The 21,978-nt window shown below is 44.8% G+C and overlaps 1 protein-coding gene across 5 annotated transcripts in view; it reads right to left on the reverse strand.

Annotated features, from left to right (window-relative positions):
- LOC121286826 (insulin receptor-like) overlaps positions 1 to 21,978 on the reverse strand; it is a 228,439-nt gene that overhangs the window by 49,460 nt on the left and 157,001 nt on the right. For all 5 annotated transcript variants that reach the window (XM_041203888.1, XM_041203886.1, XM_041203889.1 and 2 more), the window contains 3 exons: positions 13,020 to 13,162; positions 4,018 to 4,162; positions 1,964 to 2,178 (listed from right to left, as the gene is read on the reverse strand). In XM_041203888.1, the coding sequence (XP_041059822.1) occupies positions 1,964 to 2,178; positions 4,018 to 4,162; positions 13,020 to 13,162 (503 nt within the window). The remainder of the gene's footprint in view (positions 1 to 1,963; positions 2,179 to 4,017; positions 4,163 to 13,019; positions 13,163 to 21,978) is intronic.

The following is a 21,978-nucleotide window of genomic DNA, read 5'->3' on the forward strand; positions in this document are numbered from 1 at the left end:
TTCTAAAAAGTAAACTTCAGGAATTACTACCATCAGGCACTCAAAGTTAAATCATTTGGCCAAAACCTTAAATTGAAAGAACATTTTAGAAAAAATAACCTTGGTGCCAAGTCACATACGGAAAGTGGCAGGCGATTACGAAGTGAGGAGCCAGAGGAGATTGGAAGAGAAGCTGCAAGTGCCAAACAAAATACTTAAAAGGGCACTCAGTCCACACAAATGCACCTCAGCGAACTCAGAACAGAAAAAGGATTTCAATCTGGGACTCTCCTGGTCTGAGAGACTCAGTCAGCCCCTGAGTCACCAAGGAATTCTTCAGAGGGGAAATTAAAAAGGGAGGTTGTCTGGTGATCTTCCGATTCAGGACTTTCCCTCCCCATCTGTTAAGCCTCATTCGTCTCAACAGCACCTGTCCCTCAAACCCTCTGCTCCTCAGATTCGAGCCTCGTCAGCATAGCCTTCCTTCTCTTTTTGAAACCACTGGCAACCGTGGCTTCTGTTGCTCGCCCACAGCCCAAATCCTCCAATATCCTCCGTAATGCCCGTCTCATCAGCCAAGTTTTTGGTCATTTCTCTTTCCTTCTCTTCCTTTATCTTGGCGTCCGCCTTCCCTCATTTCTCGAAACACCTTGGAACTTTCGCCACTTTAAAGGCACATTTTAATGAAAGTTGTTGCTTCTGCTATCACAACACCAGTTTTATCGCTAGCAAGGATCTTAAAGGAAGTAAGTTAGAACTCGCAGATGCTTTTGCAATAACTTTCCAAAGCTCCCTCAATTCAGAAATTTTCCCTCTAGATTAGAAAATTGCAAACATACTCCAATATTTGAGAAAGGTGAGAAGGTGCAGGGTTTTGGTAAGAAGGTGAGAGAGTGGCACTGAGTAAACTGCTCATTCAGAGAGCTAGCACAGGCACAACAGGCTCAATGGCCAGAGGAAATTATAGACCTGTTAAGGACAGAGTGAGAGAGTAATGCTGCTTCTGCTGTTTGGCACGCAAAGAGTCCTATGTTGTAGCTTCACCAGGTTGACACTTCATTTTTAGATATGCTTGGTGCTGCTCCTGGCGTGCCCTCTGCACTCTTCATTGAAACAAGGTTGATCCCGTCTTGGTGGTCATGATAAAGTGGGGGATATGCTGGGCTATGAGGTTACAGATTGTGGTCGAGTACAATTCTGCTGCTGCTGCTGATGGCCCACAGCGCCTCATGGTTGTCCAGTCTTGAGGTGCTAGATCTTTTTGAAATCTATCCCATTTAGCATGGTGGTAGTGCCAAACATGATGGAAGGTACTCTCAATGTGAAGACGAGATGTCAGCTCCGCAAGGCGGTTGTCACTCTTGCTCTGTCTTGGACAGATGCATCTGCAGCAGGCAGGATGGTGAGGACAAGATCAAGCAGGTATTTCAAGCAGATGTTTCAGCTTCGATCCCTGCTCTGTGCTTCAATGTCTTGATACCAGCCATATGGCAAGAGGGGACACTGCAAACATCTCCAGTGCCCCAGAGTGGAAGAAATCAGCTGGACTTTCAACTCCTGATCGCTATTTGCTAAGCCCTGCTGGAAAACAAACCCAAGCTGAGTGAGTGAGGAATTATGATGCCTTCCAGAGTCGCATAGTCCGACACTCACTGCCTTGGCTTAGACTAGAGGTGAGGCCATTTGGGTGACAGTAATTGAAATCAACGGGCTAACACCCAGTAAGAGTAACTGAATTCGGGAGAGAGTAATGTAATTGCCTTATAATTACTAAGAGGTGTCTATACATCTTAATTCTTGCATAGAAAACAGTCATGTACACGCCAATACAGATCAACTAACACTGGAGGATAAGAAGCAGTGTGACTATTAGTAACATAATGTGATACTTGTACTCTCATCAACCACAGAAAAACACAGAAACACAACTATTCTAAGCATGCCACTCTTGACCTGATCTTATATTATGGTTTCAAAATCTTACAGGATGCCTGGTCTCCATTAGTTTTCTGAGCAATGTCCGTTCTCTCCTGTCGCCCCTTGGTCCCAGTAGCCTCCTCCATCTTGTATATTTCAGACAGGCACAGCTTGGGGTTGAAGTGAAAAAACATCTTGCCCTGGGAGATGGTCAGATTGTGCTTTTTCCAGTCCCACAGTTGCTGCAGGTTCTGATTGTCCAATACGTAGAATGAGTAATTTCTGGATGTCAAATCAAAAGGAAGAGACATGTTTGAAAACAAATTTAGTTTCTCAATAAGTTTAAAATCAGGGTAAATTCAAAATCTGAATTGATTTAAAGTTTGAAAAATTAATTTAAAACCAGAGACGACAAATTAAAGACAGATACTGTTTCCTCAGTAGAATAGTGAACAAATGATGTGCCATATGCAGTCACCAGCCACACAAACCAGGAATGTCTCCTAGTTCGACCCACTAATTAAGATCATAAGAAATAGAAGGAGTATGCCTTCAGCCCATCGAGCCTGCTCTGCCATCAATAAGACCATGGCTGATCTGACTGTGGCCTTAACTCCATTTTTCTGCCTGCCCCAACCCCCTCATTACCATCGACTCCCCTGTCAATCTAAAATCTATTTGATTCAGCCCTGACAATATTTAATGACCCAGCCTCCACTGCACTCAGTGGAAGAGAATTCCAAAGACTAACGACTCAGAGAAGAAATTCATTTTCATCCCCGTCTTAAATAAGAACCCCCTTATCTTTAAACTGTGCCTCCTAGTTCTAGACTCCCCCATATTTCTACCCTGTCAAGCCCCATCAGAATCTTATGTGCTTCAATAAGATCACCTCTCCTTCATCTAAATTCCAATGAGTATCGGCCCAGCCTGTTCAACCTTTCCACATAAGACGACCCCTTCATACCAGGAATCAGCCAAGTGAACCTTCCCTGAACTGCTTCCAATGCAAGAATAATAAGGAGGCCAAAACTGTGCACAGTACTCAATTTCAGCCAGGTTTTAGTGTATTTGTTTAATCCAATATGGGAGGAATTAATCAGCTGCATAAATCGGTAATTTTTAAAAATTTGTTCACGGGATGTGGGTATCACTGGCTAGGAGTCACATGTAGGCCAGACTAGGTAAGGATGGCAGACTTAGTTCCCTGAAGGACATTAGTGAACTAGATGGATTTTTACAACAATCGGCAATGGTTTTATACTTTTAATTCCGGATTTTTACTGAATTCGAATTTCACCCAACAGGTGGGATTCAAACCCCGGTCCCCAGAACATTACCCTGGGTCTCTGGAATACTCGTCCAGTGACAATGCCACTAGGCCACCACTTACGTGTATTCTATCCTCGAGTCTCGGCTGTGACAAAAACACAGGTAGTATGAGTGTTAACTATATGGCTTTAGAGAATCGCGAGCTGAAAATCCTTTCACACCAAGTGATTGCTATAAAGTCATGAAGGAAAATAGCTGGCGTTAACAAGGGCACGGACCAGCTGCACTGTACAAAAAGGTGTCGAACCTGCAAGCATGTATATGGGACTGTTCATACTGGGAGGGGGTGCGTGAGTGTAGTATCCATTTTAGGTTCAACGCTCACATCACATTGTGCATTAGCAAGCAGACATGTAAGATGCACAATTAACACTGGGTATTGTTTACTTACCAACTTTCAAATGGTAAGTAGTATGACAGGGATCCAGAACTGGGGATCAATTGGCCAAATGGCAAAAAGTGCAGTAACAAGGCAGAATGAAGGAAGAGATGAACAGTTATATATTGTTAAATTTTGATTTTTAGGGATAGGTTTTAATGTATTTGTTTAATCCAAAGAGGGAGGAATTAATCAGCTGTATAATTCGGAAATTTTTAAAAATTCGTTCATGGGATGTGGGCATCGCTGGCTAGGCCAGCATTTATTGCCCATCCCTAATTGCCCTTGTTCAGAGGGCATTTAAGAGTCAATCACATTGCTGTAGATCTGGAGTCACATGCAGGCCAGACGAGGTAAGGACGGCCGATTTCCTCACCTGAAGGACATTAGCCACTGTTCTCACAACTTACCCAGTTTCCATATTTTCACCTTGAATCAATCTCAGGCTGCGGAAGAAAGACAGTGACACCAAAGCATAGGCGCTGCGGATCTTTAGGTAGCCAGTGATCACCTCGATCAGGCCCAGATTTGCTTCCAATTCCGCTGCAATGTTAGCTGAAAAGACAGGTAAGAAAATTATAATTTTCTCAACTTCACAGTGCTACCATTGGTCAGACAAAAGGGACTTCAGATGGCAGTGATTATACAGCAACACTAAACCTGAGGGACCTCAAAGAAATACAGCCCAGGGCAATGCCTTGGCCATTCAGGGTCAAGCTGCCTGGTTTAAATTTCAAACATGCTTGGCAGTTAACTGTCAGTCATCATCAATTGGTGCATTCTCCATAGCAATGCCTCTGCCAATCAGAGTCCACTTGCCAACCAATCAGCACTCTCTTCTCATACAGTATAAATTGTTGTTTTCCCCTTATGTAGGTATTCTTGCGAAGAGTCCTGATGAGTGCAAGATGAAAAGCTTCGGCATATCTCTTTTCCAGCAATACTCAAGTTCTGTACTACCAAACAACTATTTAATTACAGCAGAGTAAGATTTCCGAAATTTCATTCCGTCTGTGCTGTAAATAGTTTCTCCTGACAGTAGGCAAAATAGGGAAGAGAGAAAAGAAAGTGAGGAATGAGGTGCACAATGAGGGAGGGCAGTGAGAGACAGAGAAACAGTAGTGAAAAGGAGTCTGTGGTGTGGGTGCAGGTGGGAGAGAGATAATGGGGAGGAGGAGGAGGGATAGAGAAATGAGGCAGAAAAAAGGGAGTGTAAAGAGATTGAGGGGATGGAAAGAGAGAAAGATTTGATTTTGCGGACTTAAGGCTACTAGTATTCTTAGCTACAGCAGCTGATAAGATTGTTGGTGGTTTGCAGGCTAAAAAAGTTGGGGAAGCACTGTATTATAATTCTGCTCAAAAAGCTTGAGCGAGCCCAAGTTAAAGCATGCAAACGGGATACCACTTGGCTGGAACACGCATATATGTGGAGCATACAATTAGGCAGTGTGTGTGTGTGGGAGGGCGAACATGGGAGGGAGTGAGAGTGTGTTTGTATGTGTGAGAGAGAGTGAGGGAGCGTGTGTGAAATTGAGGGACTGTGGGCGGGAGCGAGGGAGTATAAGTGCGTGTCCACGCGAGTGAGTGCGTAACTGCGTGGGAGTGAGAGAGAGTGCGCGTAAGCGTGTGACTGCTAGAGCTTTCCAGAACAAGAACGCAAGAATGCGACTGCCAGTGCAAGTATGAGTAGGAGCAGGCACGTGGGAGAGGGAATGTGCATCAGAGAGGGGTTAGGTGAAAGTGAGGGACTGAGAGTGAGGATGAGGGAGTGTGTGTGTGTGTGAGAGTGCTTGATGGGGAGTGAAAGTGCGAATACGTGCCAGTGAGAGTCTGAGTATGAGAAGAAGTGAGCGCAAGGAGGTGGGAGCGAGGGGATGAGACACAGTGCACGAGGGGGAGTGGGCGTGAGGGGGAGTGGGCGCCTGTGGGAGAGGGCATGAGAGTGTGAGGATGAGTGAGTGTGAGAGTGTGAGTATGAATGTGAGTGAGTGCGCCAGCGTGAATGTGAGTATGAGAGAGTACGAGTGTAGCACTGTGTGTACTGGGCACAAGCTTCTGTCTGAATGGGGGCTTTTTGATGTCCTAACTGGAATTTATTTGGTAGTTGTGCCTAGTCCTACCGCTATACAGAGGTCAGTTAACCCCATGGAGACCGGTGACTGAACTTGGTCTATAGGGCTCAGCTGCTTATTACTCATCAGGGAAACAGAATACTTATTTTTAGCAGAATCTAAGGTCAGCATGCTCTCATACAGAGGCAGGAAGTGGGTTCACACCTAATGCTGCTATATACAGCAGTTCCTGGTCTTAACAGGAGATGGAAACAGATGTTATGCATAGAAAATAGATAGCGGACATGGTGATCTCGTACACCTCTACAGCAGGCTGGCTCAAAGCAGAGGGAGCAGGTTAACTGAGGGGAAAAAGAAGTGTGGAAAGTGGGCTAAAAGCTTAAACAAAAAATTATTATTTTAAAAAATCTCTTTATTCCTGAAACGCTAAGTAGAATAGCTATTGTTTAAGGACCAGACTTCACTTGGGCTTCCATTTCACTTCAACCCCCAATTAGCTCACCACAAAAAGGGGGTAAAAGGTTGGTGAACCTCAGGTTATATAAAGGTGTCTGAGCTATGGCTCATTGAGTAGCACTTTCACCTTTTCTTTATTCATTCATGGGATGTGAGTGTCACTGGCAAGGCCAGCATTTGTTGCCATCCCCAACTGCCCTAGAACTAACTTGCTCGGCCATTTCAGGGTCAACCACATTGCACTGGATCTAGAGCCAATTGTAGGCCAGGCCAGGTAAGGACAGCAGGTTTCCTTCATTAGTGAACCAGATGGGTTTTTACAGCAATTGATGATAATTTCATGGTCTAGCTTTCAATTCCAGAGTTCATGTTTTAATTAATTGAATTCAAATTCCACCAGCTGTCATGGCGGGATTTGAACCAGTTGTCCCTAGAACATTGGGCTAGTCCAGTGACATTACCACCGTGCCACCACCTCCCCTATATCTGATCCGAGTCAAGTTTTTGGGTTCAAATCTCACTCCAGGACTTGGGCACAAAAATCATGGCTGACATTTCCAGTGTAGTACTGAGGGAGTGTTGCATTGCCAGAGGAGCTGCCTTTCAGATGGGACGTTGAACTGAGGTTCCGTCTGCCCTCTCAAATGGGCATAAAAGAAACTATTTCGAGGAACAGCAGGGCAGCTATCCCTGGTGTCCTGTCCAATATTTATCCCTCAGTCAACATCACACAAAAAAAGGGATGATCTGGCCATTATCACTGCTGTTTGTGGGAGCTTGCTGGGCACAAATTGGCTGCCCTGTTTCCTACATGACAACAGTGACTACACTTCAAATGTACTTCACTGGTTGTGAAGCACTTTGGGATTTCCAGTGGTCAGCGGGGGTGCAAATAAATGCAGATTTTCTTTAAGGTGGTGGTTAAAGGGGAAGGAACCTCATTAAGCAACATAAAATATTAAATGTGATAACAAGGTAAATGCAGAATATTGCTCCAAAATAAACCAAGAGGGGAGAACCAGATAAGTATATTTCAGGTGGATATTTTGGAGTACTTTTTAATACAGAGTGATGAGTGTCTGGGGCGAGGAGGCAACATCTTTCTCCACAGTTTTCAGATCTTCATAAATCAGCTGCAATTTCACAATCAAACACCAGAGGACAGAGTGCTTCCAGATTGCAAAAAGTTCAGCTGTTAAAAGGGAAGCAAAAGTGTTTCGCAATGCAGAACTTAGTCACATAAATGTCTCTTTGTACAAGAGCCAAGGACAAGAAACAACCGCTTGCCCTTCAAAGTTCATCCCTCTCGTACCCAAACTCACTCGTTACAGCATCCAACTGTATTTGGAATTTCATCCCCCAGTTGCTTTATTGGAATAACCTGCCAAGCAGGTTAGCAAACAGTCATCACTCTGTGTAAGCTAGTTCTTCTTAATATCCATTATTAAAGGTTTTTATCCCCTTCTCCTCTCCTGGCTTATTTTGAAATCGTGCTGCGTCTCCCTTTCTGTCCTATTTAATATTTTATATCCTTGAATGAGGACGCTTTCTACCCACCATCTCTGTAGAACTCCAAGTTCACCACCCCCTCTCTCTCGTCGATTACTCCCTATCCTTTGTGTGAGGTGACAAGAATTGAACACAGAAATCCAAGTGAAGTCTAACCACTGCACAATAAGTAATCTCAACACTTGTAGGATATATGGCCAAACGGTGAAATACAAGTCAATTAGCATTTTTGCAATTGCTTCACCACACTGTCTGGTCACAGATGTTCATGGTACATTAATTATATTGTTAAGGTTCAAAGGTGAAGGGAATTCTTTAAATAAGTACTAAGAGCACATATAAAGAGAGACCGCTGGGGCACTGGGTTAGAAGTAGAAAGCAGGCATAGGCAATACTGCATTCTGTAAATAAAGCCATTATCAAAAGAAGTATTAGTGTCTAATTTCATACTTCACCAACAGGCTTAGGATCGAAATATCAATTGAAAGCATACAGTTTACCCGCTTACCTGGATCCTTTAAGTCCTACTTTGCCAATTCATTCATTGCACATTTAGAAGATGCGCACTTTTTCCAATAAATTTACAATCTTATTTAACTTGATGACAAACCTTTAGTTAATTTTCCATTTGCCTGTCCAAATGCATAGTCAATCTAAACCCTCAAATCTTCACTGTATCCCCTTTCAACTACTCTCTCCGTTTCAACTGTGACACATTCGACCAATTTAGAAGTGGCATTGTCACAATACCATCACCAAAGTAAAGAGTATTTAAAGGCTATTTAAGGTTGTGAAACAATAATTCAATAGCAAGATCCGGGTTGCAGTTATCAGTTTGTTTCACAAAGGAAAACATTTTTTAAACACCAAAGGTCAGGCAAATTACTGTAGATCAGCAGCAAGCACCGACTTCAGATTCCATTTAATACAGGGACTATTGCTCTCGTTTCACCTTTCCTTTCCTCATACAGGTTAGGCCTTTATTTAATGTCGTTACAAACTTCTCGCAATCTTAATATACCTTTAAGAAGCCTAAATTATCCTCTAACAATGTTAAATAGCCTTTAAAAACTTCAATTATCCTTTAAACATCTTAAGGTATCTTTTATTTAAAACTGTGCTGTACTTCTCATCCTTAAATTCTCTTTTTTTTTATACTGGCTGATCCAGCTTCACTGCCTACCAAACTGTCTCAACAGACAGTTCCCTTCTTGCCAATGTATCTGTCGTTTCCCCTTCATACAGCCACAGAGTCCTTACAGCCAGAGAGGAGGCTGTTTGGTCCATTGAATCCATGCCAGCTCTTGGTAAAGCGATCCTGTCAGTCCATCCCTATAAACCTGTGAGTTCTGTAACATCGAGTGACCACAGTTTCTGAGTGTGTCCTGTATGGAAGTGTGCTCTATGCCTGACATGGTTCAATAGAAGCAGGCAAGAGGAAAACCTTCCTGTGTTAACCTGACTAATAGAGAATAACAACGTGCCACCAACCCGCCTGCTGCGGATGCATCTGTCCATGACAGTATTGGCAAGAGTGACCACCACATAGTCCTTGTAGAGATGAAGTCCCGTCTTCACATTGAGGATACCCTCCATCGTGTTTGGCACTATCACCGTGTTATGTGGGATAGATTTCAAACAGATCTAGCAAATCAAGGCTGGGCAGCCACGAGGCGCTCTGGGCTATCAGAAGCAGCAGAATTGTGCTTGAACACAATCTGTAACCTCATGGCCCAGCATATTCCACACTCTACCATTACCAACAAACTAGGGGGTCAACCCTGATTCAATGAAGAGGGCATGCTAAGAGCAGCGCCAGGCACATAAAAATGAGGTGTCACACAGGATACTTGTGTGCCAAACAGCAAAAACAGCAAGTGACAGACAGAGCTAAGCTATCCTACGACCAACCGATCAGAGCTGACCTCTGCAGTCCTGCCACATTCAGTCATGAATGGTGGTGGACAATTCAACAACTCAGTGGAGAAGGAGGCTCCATAAATATCCTCATTCTCAGTGATGGAGGAGTCCAGCACATCAGTACAAAAGATAAGGCTGAAGCATTTGCTACAATCTTCAGCCAGAAGTACCGAGTGGATGGTCCATCTAGGTCTCCTCCGGAGGTCCCCAGCATCACAGATGCCAGTCTTCAGCCAATTCAATTCACTCCACATGATATCAAAAAATGGCTGAAGGCACTGGATAGTGCAAAGGCTGTGGGCCCTGACAATATTCCAGCAATAATACTGAAGACTTGTACTCCAGAACTTGCCACGCCCCTAGCCAAGCTGTTCCAGTACAGCTACAACACCGGCATCTATCTGACATTTGGAAAATTGCCCAAGTATGCCCTGTACACAAAAAGCAGGACAAATCCAACACAGCTAATTACTGCCCCATCAGTCTACTCTTGATCATCAGTAAAGTAATTGAAGGGTCATCAAAAGTACTATCAAGCGGCACTTGCTTAGCAATAACCTGCTCACAGACGCCCAGTTTGGGTTCCGCCAGGGCCACTCAGCTCCTGAACTCATTGCAGCCTTGATTCAAACATGGACAAAAGAGCTGAACTCCAAGGGTGAGAGTGAGAGTGACAGCCCTTGACATCAAGGCCGCATTTGACCAACTATAGCATCAAGGAGCCCTAGCAAAACTGGAATCAATGGGAATTGAGGAAAACTCTCCACTGGTTGGAGTCATACCTAGCACAAAGGAAGATGGTTGTGGTTGTTGGAGGTCAATCATCTTAGCTCCAGGACATCACTGCAGGAGTTCCTCAGGGTACTGTCCTCAGCCCAACCATCTTCAGCTGCTTCATCAATGACCTTCCTTCCATCATAAGGTCAGAAGTGGAGATGTTCACCGATGATTGCACAAAATTCAGCACCATTTGCGACTCCTCAGATACTGAAGCAGTCCATGTCCAAATGCAGCAAGACATGGACAATATCCAGGCTTAGGCTGACAAGCGCCAAGTAACATTCGTGCCACACAAGTGTCAGGCAATGACCATCTCCAACTAGAGAGAATCCAACGATCGCCCCTTGACCTTCAATGGCATTACCATTGCTGGGTCCTCCACTGTCAACATCCTAGGGGTTACCATTGACCAGAAATTGAACTGGGCGAGCCATATAAACACTGTGGCTACATGAGCAGGTCAGAGGCTGGGACTTCTGTGACGGGTAACTCATCACCTGATTCCCCAAAGCCTGTCCACCATCTGCAAGGCACAAGTCGGGCATGTGCTGGAATACTGCCCACTTGTCTGGGTGAGTGTAGCTCCCACAACACGCAAGAAGCTTGACACCATCCAGGACAAAGCAGCTCGCTTGATTGGCACCATATCCACAAACATTCACTCCCTCCACCACCGACACAGTGACAGCAGTGTGTACCATCTACAAGATGCACTACAGGAATTCACCAAGGCTCCTGAGGCAGCACCTTCCAATCCCATGGCCACTACCATCTAGAAGGACAAAGGCAGCAGATAATGGGAACACCACCACCTGGACGTTCCCCTCCAAGTCGTTCACCATCCTGACTTGGAAATATATCACCGTTCCTTCACTGTCTCTGGGTCAAAATCCTGGCACTCCCTTCCTAACAGCACTGTGAGTGTACCTACACCACATGGACTGCAGCTGCTCAAGAAGGCAGCTCACCACCACCTTCTCATGGGCAACTAGGTTTAGGCAATAAAAGCCGGACCAGCCAGCAAAGCCCACATCCCATGAACGAATAAAGAAAAACAATAAGGGATTGGAGCTCTTCACTCGGCTGCCCCACATAAGTCAAAGCTCAGGCCTAAGGTTGTACTAGCCAAGTGGTCCAAAGCACAAAGCTGATCTTTCACCCTCCAAACCCCAAAGAGGGCATGACTCAAAGGTGAGATTTCACTCAACGTCCAAGTCTTGAACTCTTATGACACTTTCACGCCCTCTTAAAAACTTGGCAAACTTTAATATTTGTATTCTGAAACTGGGGTTTTGAAGACTGTGATTGGCAGATTTTTGTTAGATAAGCGTATCAAGGGATATAGAACTCAGGCAGATAAATGGACTCGAGGTACCAATCAGCAGAAGGTTTTCCACTTGTCTGCTCCTATTGAACCAGGTCAACCCTGGGCACTGCCAAAGGGGACACACTTGGAGACTTAGGCCACTTGAAGGTACTAAACTTATAGGCTTACAGGGTTAGAGCGGGGGAATGAGACTGGCTGCATCGCTCCACCAAGAGCTGGCATGGATTCAATGGACTGAATGGCTTCCTCCTGTGCCATACTGACTGTGACTGAATGACTGAACAGGCTTGAGGGGCTGAATGGCCTACTGCCGCTCCTATCACGAACAGATGCTATAACTTGATGGCATCACAGTATAAGCTCCTGGAAGGAGCAGAGGCAAAATGTCAGGCTTTTCCGCCTAATGCAGTGGTACTGTGTCAATCACCTGTGAAAATGCTACAAAAAGCCTGCCAGGCATAGACGCTAATCCAGCCATCAATGGGGAAGAAAACTTCACAGAACAGATATCACCATCGGAATGTTAGCAAATTAAATGGTAAAGGTAATTACTGTTTTTAATTAAAATCACAAATAACGATTCTAATTCTGAAGAAGAGTTATTCGGACTTGAAACGTTAACTCTGTTTCTCGCTCCACAGATGTTGCTGAGCTTTTCCAGCATTTTTTGTTTTTATTTCAGATTTCCAGCATCTGTAGTATTTTGCTTTTATGATTCTCTCTCTGTTGGAAGATGTTTACTTCTTACATTTTCCTTCCCCCGCAAAGGTAAATTGTGTGTCATCTCTGGTCCTTATATTCTGCACACAATCTCTACCAGTAAGTCTAATAAATTTGCAGATAAAAGATTTTCTTCAGAAGCCAGTCTGTAGGTTTGTAATGGAGGGGGGATGGGGGGAAAGATGAGACATGCCACCTTTTTATGGCACTAGCTGCCAAATGGTAAATTTAAAAGGTCCACATGGGTGTTAGTGAATGGGTGAATGGATGAATGAGAGGGGTGAGTAGGTAGGGAGGTAAATGTGTAGTTGGGTCAGGTCAGGGGCTGGTCAGGTCAGTTATTGGCAGCGTAGTCTGGTGGTCAGTGGTAGTGTGGGGAGGGTACAATATGAGTGATTGGGGGATCAATTCTGTAGTTACCCAGGAGTTAGACCAGGATTTTTCTATCTAACATTTCCTGGTTCCTGGGTAACTATTCAGGTAAGTCCCATGGAACTGTCTGAGGTCTCTAACTCTAGCTCAGAGTCAGAGAAACATGCAGATTTGTAGGGATTCATTCATGCTGAGATACCTGTGGACAAGAAACGTAACAACATGCTGAGACAGCAACATGACTTCTGGCACTTACTTCCTCCGCGGATCTTGATGACCAAGCAGCCTTTGATGATAGTGCAACCTCTCAGTTCCTGAGCAGCTGTCACGGATTCGATGGTCTTTACATTCACCGAGCAAATCTTTGGGCAAAGACCAGTGCATGGTACACAAAAGAGGCTGGCAAAGGAAAGAGTACATAAAGAAAAATGGTTACCAGGGAGCTGCACACATTTGAGGCCATTACTCTGTGTTGAATTCAGGGCATCACACTATAGGAAGGACACCAAGGCTTTGGAGAGAATGCAAAACAGATTTACCAGATTGTTACCAGGGATGAGGGACTTCAGTTATGTGGAGAGAGTTGGGAAGCTTGGGACTATTGTCTTTCTTTACAGAAGAAAAAATTGAGTGGATAAAAGTATTCAAAATCATAAATGGTTACAATGAGTATTATTGATTCATGCGATTAGGCCAGCATTTGTTGTCCATCCCTAATTGCCCTTGAGAAGCTGGTGTCCCTAAAGGACATCAGTGAATCAGATGGGTTTTTACGATATTATTAGACTTTTACTTCCAGATATTTATTGAATCTGCCGTGATGGGATTCGAACCCAGGTCCACAGAGCATTACCCTGGGTCTCTGAATTACTAGTCCAGTGACTATACCACTACCCCACTGCCTTCACCTGATTAGAAATTGTTTCCATTGGTGGAAGGGTTGGTAACCAAAAAACATAGATTTAGCCAATGGTCTACTTCTGTACTTTGTCAATCTGTATCCACCTTCCAAACCCATGACCGCTACCATCTAGAAGGACAAAGGCAGCAGGTGCATGGAAACACCGCCACCTAGAAGTTCCTCTCCAAGCCACTCAAAATCCTGACTTGGAAATATACCGCCGTTCCTTCACTGTCGCTGGGTCAAAGTCCTGGAACTCCCTCCCTAACAGCAGTATCGGTGTACCTACACCACAGGAACTGCATCGGTTCAAGAAGGCAGCACAGCACCACTTTCTCAAGGGCAATTAACGATGGGTAATACATGCTGGCTTAGCCACATCCCGTAAACGTATTTTAAAACGTTATGATTCTGAATGAAGAATATAGCCAGATGGTTATAAAAGATCCTTTGCGAAATGGGGATGAGCCTTTGTTTATCAATCTTTTATGATTCATCTGAATTTTTTTTTTACACAATTAATGTAGCTCCAAAGCAAGATACTGAAAACTTAATGGGTCTCCTTCAGCCCCCTCTCAAGCAGGGCAGTTGTGAACGGGTCATTAGACTGCTACCCAGTTAAGTGCCCGATTGACACTTAATACACGAGGGAATTTCCCAAAAAGAAGTGATACATGGTTCCAGCAGCAGGCTTGACCCCTCAAAGGAAGGCAGCAAAAACAAGAAAACCCTCCCATAGAAATCAAGCAGAAAAATGTTCAGCATAAAGCAGGGAATTTAGTCAAATCTAAGACTAGACAATCACTTACAACTACATAAGGCGGAATTTAAAGCCCTGGCCCATGGTGAGTTTGGGGGCAGAGGGCACTTAAATTGGGCAGGAGGGTGGCAGGCGGGGATCCCACTGCCTTCCAGCCTCTTCCCCGATTAAATTCGTGGTGGGACCGCTCCTGGATGACCTTCCTGCCCACCACCAACTGAGACCCTTAAGTGGGCAATTAATGCCACTGAGAGCCACTGCCCTTGCTGCCGATGCCGACACTGCCCCCGCCTCCCTCCACCATGACCCACCATCACTCACCGGTGCCTGGGTCCATTAGTGGATCTGGGCATTGGCCGGACGTAGTACCATCAGCAGCTACCATCACCCCGACAAAGGCCCACTGCTACCAAGTTAAGTGCTTGATTGGCACCTAATGCAGTGGGTCTTTCCGAAAAGAGATGGCACGGGGCCTCATCCGGCCGGCGAGACCAGAGGGTCACTTTAATGCTGAAAAATGCCTCAAGGTGCTTCGCCGAGAGAAGAGACTCGCATTTACAAAAGGCTGTTCACAACCGCAGGATGTCCCATAATGCTTTACAGCCAATGAAGTGTAGGCACTGTTGTAATGTAGGGTGCGCAGCATCCAAATTATAAACAGCAAGTTCCCGCAAACAGCAATGTGATAAATACCAAATAATCTGTTTTTATGAAGTTCTTTGAGAGATAAATATTGGTCAGGGCAGCAGGGAGAACTCCCGTGCTCTTCTTCAAAACAGTGCCATGGGGTGTTTTACGTGCGCCCCAGGCGGTGGACAGGGTCTCGGTTTAATGTCTCATCTGCAAGGCGGCACTTCGGCAAAGCAATGCCCTCTTCAGTGCTGCACTGAAGAGCCAGCCCTGGTTTTAGTGCTCAAGTCCTGGAGTGCGACTTGAACTCGGGACCTTGATTCTGTCTCAAAAGTGAGGGTGCAGCCAACTGGACCACAGCTGAGCGGTAAAGGAGCAAATGAAATAGATCTGGAGCCAAAGGAGGAGGTAGTTGAAGGAATGACGAAAAACTTGTTTTTTTAAAGAGGACATTAAAGGAGGTCAGGTATCTAGGGAGAGAATGTCAGTGCGTATGGTGAGTTTGCCTCACTAGCTGAAGGCACAGTATCAATGGTGAAGTAAAGGTGGACAGGTTGCATTAGAGGCCAAGTGTCAGGGTGAGAGGGGTTTCAGGGTGAGGGACAGAATGGGATGGGAGTTGGAGCTTGAGGTTATGGTTTTAACTGTTGTTGAAGCTGCTGGTGGCAGGCCTGCTGATTGCTTTAACTCTGCTGTGGAAGGCAGGGTGAGATATTAAATTGCTGCTCCAATTCTGATGCTTGTTGTTGCTGAAAATCAACTGAAAAGTTTGATCATGAAAAGGCTGCAAAAAAATAAATAATTTTTTTTTAAATCCCATCTTGCCACCAGCAGCAGCTCATTTTGGAAACAACAGCAAGACATTAACTAGCAGTTAACGTCACCAACTGGTCAACAACTCACTGTATGTGCTGCAGCCAATAAAAAAGTGTCTAAAAAAAACTCGATTATGTAAGTAAGCAAGCTTGCTCAACCGATCAGACCTGTTCCTAAGAAGGAGATGTTCCTGTCTGACATTCACAAAAGCAGATTAAACTGTTCTATAGTAATACAACTGGAACAGCTCCAAATGGATTGATGCAAATCGGCAGCTTTGCAAACCCCAGTGGTCTTAAACATGTAGAGGACGGGACTGCTCATAAAACCTGGACCGCAGCTGCAAACATTCTTAAAATGAGTCAAAATCCACAAACTTGGATTTCTCCATTAAGGCCTCCCTCAAAAACTCCTCTTTGACCGAGTTTTTGACTCACCCAGTCCTCTGAATTCTCCTTCACATTACAAAGATGTGTGGAAAAATGGGCAGTAAAGTGTGGGGACGTCTAGCAGGATTAAAGGCGCTATATAAATCCAGAATGCTGGTTCCCTGTGCTGTCGGGGACAAGGGTCAGCAGAATAGTTTTCAGGCGCCTTCTGCAGATGGAAGCCAGTTGGAAAAAGGGAGTAATTGATACAGATGGTGAGAGCAGCAGGTTCAAAAACCTCCAAATTGATGGTGCAAGAACAAATTCACACCCATCTGTTCACCCCTTCCCTACAATTTTCAGTTGGTGCACAATTTAAGTTGGATTCTCAACTGCGCCCCTGGCTAAAGATTGCAAGTCTTAGCGGGTTCGGTGGTCTTAGCTGGCCAAACACTCTAGAGCTCGATGCTGTTAGTCAGCATAGTGAGTCTGCCATGAGAGAGCTGGACTTGGTTACATAATTCCATCAGAAGGCATGGCTCTTGAAGTCACTAAAGCACCAATTAGCTTTCCCCCAACCACCACTGCCCACCCCCCCCACACCAAAAAGAGGAAGAGAGCACAGAGGTCAGTCAATCCTAGTCTTCATGGGGATTAATTCCTCCCCTTGTTTTACAGTTTACACAGATGTTAAAACCAGAACTTGGCTTAAATTAAGGCTGTTTAGTCATAAACCACAAATTAGCTAAACGTTTCAGAAGCAACAATACCCGGAGGAGGAGATAAATGCAGTTACGGGTAGATGGAATCTTTCTTTTCCATAGATGTGGGAACGGAGCAAAATAACACAATGAACTTTTAAACAAGAACAGAGAGGAGACTGCCCAGGCAGCAAGTGTGCATGGAGTTAATTGCAGCACGCACTGGAAGTCAGAACGCGATGCCATTCACCGCAAGGCGGTTACACTGCGATTCCTCGTAGAGTTAGTCACGGTTCTCAGTGGGAAACTGCCAGGCAGAAGCCAGACACGCCTCCAAAGGGAAATTTAATGTAAAACATCACCTCAATCCAGTATCCGACCAACCCTACATCAATCGAGTCACTCAGGAACACAGCTCAGCTACAATTCTTTTCAAGGAAAAGCACTTTTCTCCAAATTGGACAATTTTGCGAAGTTTTACGATTAATAATCCACTTAAGGTTTTTTGCTGCAAAACGTGAATGAAACCTAATTTCCAGCAGTCTAAATAAAATATCATGAAGAAAAAACACTCATTCCTTCCCCAAACATTCTCCGCTATCAAAACTTGGTAGAAGCATTACAGCTGTTGTTATCCAGTCATGTTTTATACAGTGAGGTTGGTCTCATAAAGCCAGCTGTATTTGATTTCATTGGTAAAGGTGGCCACACTTGGATTTACACAGCAGTTCATCGTCTCAGAAAGGTCTGGCATGCAACAAATCACTCTGAAGGCTGTTCAGTGCAATGCTGACAGAGTGCTTTTGGAGGTGCTACCTTTTACAGGAGACCCTCAATTGAGGGTCCAACTGCTCAAGTGGAGTGAAAAAAAAAACCCTGGCACTTCTAGAAAGGAAACGAGGAATTACTGCAGTGTCCAGACTGACATTCCTCCCTCAACCACACTACCGGAACACACAAACTGGTCACCTATTACACTGTTTGTGGGATCATAAGGTCGCGTCTCTATTTGCCTAGGCCCCAAGCTCTAGAATTCCCTCCCTATACTTCTCCACCCTCCAGCTCGCTTACCTGCATAAAGAAATTTCTTAAAACACTTCCCTTTGACCAAGCTTTTAATCATCTGACCTATTATCTCCTTATGTGACTAGGCGTCATGCTTTGTTTTATAATGCTCCTGTGAAGCACCTTGGGACATTTCATTACGTTAAAGGCAATAGATAAGTTGCTGTTGTGTTGATGTTGCTGTACACAAACTACTTGTTTCCGTACATAACAATGACCTTATCTGAAGAGTATAAGGACATGAAAGGTGCTCTATTAATCCAAGTTCTTTCTTCAGGTAGAAGGAACTACACATGCCAAGCATCAGAGAACTGCTAATACTTCATAGTACAAAACACTTAATCCCTGAGAAAACCTCGAATCCCTTTGCTTCTGACAATTTACCAGCCCAGACAAGTTGGGCCTATAACTATAAATTTTTCGTCACCCCATTCCCCCCACCACCAAACACACACATTACATCAGTCCCAAAAGAATAGCCTTGTCTACAACACTTCCTGACCTTGGAAAGAGAGAAGTCTGTAACCAGATTCCATTCTTCTGAATTTAAAAATATAAATTCTAATTATCATATCAAAACCTGACAAGTTAGGAAATTCATTCCAATAAAAACCGTCACAAGCTACACCAGGCTGCTCCACTTCGATTATCTTCCTAATTCCTTGGATTCAATTCCCCTCCCCTACTCTCTCCCCCTCACAAACATGACCAACATTTACTCTCCACATGGTGCCGACTCTGGTCAGAATCCAGCTGTGGAGAGACTGGTACCACGTCCAGGTGGCCATACTTCATGACTGAGCAGGATAATATGCCTTGCTGGGCAATACCCTTGCCTCTGAGACAGAAGGCGATGGGTTTGAATCCTACTCCAGAGGTTTGAGGACAAAACATCAGTTGATGCAGTGCTGCTCTGAGGGAGTACTGAACTGTTGGAGGTGCCATCTTTTGGATGATACGCTAAACCAAAGCTGTCTGTCTGTCCTCTCAGATCCCATGTAAAGAAGAGTAAGGGAGCTCTCTTCAGTGCGCTGGTCAATAGTTATCCCTCAACCAACAACATGAAAAAATATCTAGTCATTATCACATTGTTGTTTAGGAAGGTGTTGCTGTGCACAAATTGACTGCCACATTTCCATTACAATAGTGACTATGCTACAAGGAGCTTTATTGGCTATAAAGACTTTTGATAAGTTCCGAGGTTGTGAAAAGCACTATATAAAAGCAAATCTTTCCTCCTTCCTTTACTGAGGGGAGAGACTCCAACCCGAGTCCAATTCCATCATACCTCTTTAAAGCTGAATTTAAGCAAATGAAACATATGAAATTGAATGGTTCTAAACTGGTTTGTTTTTGATTGATATGCAAATGTCTTTCACCTATAACCAGAAGCAAGAATCAAAGTCAATTTATCCCCTTTCTACCTCCGGGCTGCTTGCAGCATCTGTTAACTCAAGGCAGATCAGGAATTGAAACTTTTGGGCTGTATGGGTCAGGCGCTGAATTTCTCTATCAGCTTAGCTTGTAATCATTTTCTAAGATGTGAAAAGAATGACCATTACCTTACTGCCCTCCTGAATCCCCCAATCAAATGCGATCTATGGTTTTGTAATTGAGCCTTTACCAGAGACTGGATACAATATATTGCCATCTTGCAAAGTATAAAAGGTTAAGTAATTTTTGATTTTGATAATAGATGGAAGTGAAGAAAACTCTACAATAAAAGGGCCGGGGATCAGCTGCAGCAGTAAGTTGAGAATTTAGTTGTAGGGATAAAACTGGTTTCTTTTGCCAGCTGCACGGATACTGGAGCATTAACTCAGAGCCTTGTGTGCAGAAGCAGACAGCATAAATCTGCTTTAATTGGACAGCAAGAGGCAACTATAATCAAATCAGGACACAGCACTAGTGGGAAATAAAATCAGGAGAAAATCTGCAACCAAACTAGGGCACAAAACAGGTGTTAAAACACCAGTAGGACATAATGCAAAGAGAAATAAAAGCTTCTTGTTTACTTCAAACCCTCACCCGCCACCCCCACCTTAGTGAAAACACTATGTCCTGTTGGGTGTGAGGCACCAATTCCCTTCTGACTCCTCTACCAAAAGCCCAAGGCCTCTTGTGCAAGTTTAGTTTGCCAGATTTGGAACTCATCCAACCACAGGAAGACTTCACAGTCAAGTCCAATTCTGCATTCAGCAGGCATTCATAATCCACAGAATCCTCACCAGAACCAATAGCTGTGAATGATTTCCCCACTCTTTATACCCAAAGGCTGCCACGGGGAATAGCAGCAATATACCTCCTCCCCCATTACAGCTGGGCCTCACTAACGTTACACAGATTAATGAATGGACATGGGACCTCTCTGGCCCTGAATGACTTGATTTTAACTTTACTGACCAGGGCAACACAAGGTCGAGATGGAGGTACTGAAGAAACTACTGGCGTATAAAGGGCAATGTGCAAAATTAAAAAAAAACACACAGGGAACTAATTTTCCTTTAGTTAAAAAAAAAGAGCGACATTCAATATTGATACAAACTCTGGACGTTGTCGGATAGGAACTGCATAGCTGCAGATCTCCTTCAGCAGTGCAATTAAGGTCATAGACATTACACACAACCACTGCCAATTTGACTCTGATCAGCCAGCAGGAGCTGTCTATCGCGTGGTTAAGTAACCCTCACTGATGAGGCACCTATTTAGATGGGTATTACCAGCTGGAGGTTGATGCAGAGCATCGAAGCCTGCCAAAAAAATAACTCCATCCCCAGCTGACCCAAGCCACAGATGGTGCAGTTTCACTGATCCAAATCAGTTTCAGTGCAAGGTAAACATATCTTCAGTTTTCTATGTCAAGTGGCAAACTGAGGTGCATCTGGATGTTTGGGGGGGGCGGGGGTCATAAATAAACTCAAGCTTCTGTTTAGAGAAATTACTTAAAAATAAAAATTGTGCTCGGGTACCAACAGATCCAACCCTCCCCCCTTAACCCCAATTATTTAATGGATGCCACAAAGCCCTGCTTTGTACAACAACTGATGATAAACTCCGTGGTCTAACTCAGTTGCATATCAATATGGGGCAGTGACTGTCACTATTCTAGGTCAGTGAACACAAGATAGAACAAGAACTCAAGCTAGGCAGAAATCAGCCACTGGTATACTGGGCAAAATCTGTGGTAAGAAAGGTGAAGAGGAAACCAGTGAGCTGCAGACCCTGCGCACACACTCAGCATATTGCCACTACCCCCTTTAGACCTTTGAGAACACCGTGGTGCAGGAAGACCACCTCTTTCAATGATTCAGACAGGCATTCCAATAACCCAGGATAATCAGATCTTGTGGCATGCGGGATGAATAGCGGAGCAGCGAAATGGGGGAAGGGGCAAAAGGGGGAAGGAGGGGCAGCAAAGGGGGAAGGGAGGGGCAGCAAAGGGGGAAGGGAGGGGCAGCAAAGGGGGAAGGAGGGGCAGCAAAGGGGGAAGGAGGGGCAGCAAAGGGGGAAGGAGGGGCAGCAAAGGGTTGGGGGAGAGATGTGGTAAAGGGAGAGAGAGAGAGAGCGAAGGGGGAGGGAGAGACCATTTGGGGGGGGGGGGGTGCCTGAAAGGGAGCTGAGCTGAGAGAAGCCATGAAAGAAGGGGTAAGAGAGGTTGCAAAAGGGGGAGGGGGAAGAGAAGAGAGGCAATGAAGGGGGAGGGGAGAGAAGAGAGACCGTGGGGGGGTGGGGGCAGAAGAGAGGCCATGAAGGGGGGTGGAAGAGAGGCCCCAAGAGTGGAGTGGCAAAGAGAGGCTGCAAAGGTGTGGGGGGGTGTTGAGGGACCACAAGTGGGGGGAGGGGTGCTGGGGGGCCGCCAAGTAGGGAAGGGCGGGCCACAAACTTGTACCATTGCCAATTGAAGAACCCCCCCCTTTCTGCTGCTATCCTCACAAGGTGAAAAAAAAGAGCCTACAGGAGCAGAGAGCTGAAAT

Source organism: Carcharodon carcharias, chromosome 14 (assembly GCF_017639515.1).
Source record: "Carcharodon carcharias isolate sCarCar2 chromosome 14, sCarCar2.pri, whole genome shotgun sequence".
Taxonomy (NCBI): Eukaryota; Metazoa; Chordata; class Chondrichthyes; order Lamniformes; family Lamnidae; genus Carcharodon; species Carcharodon carcharias.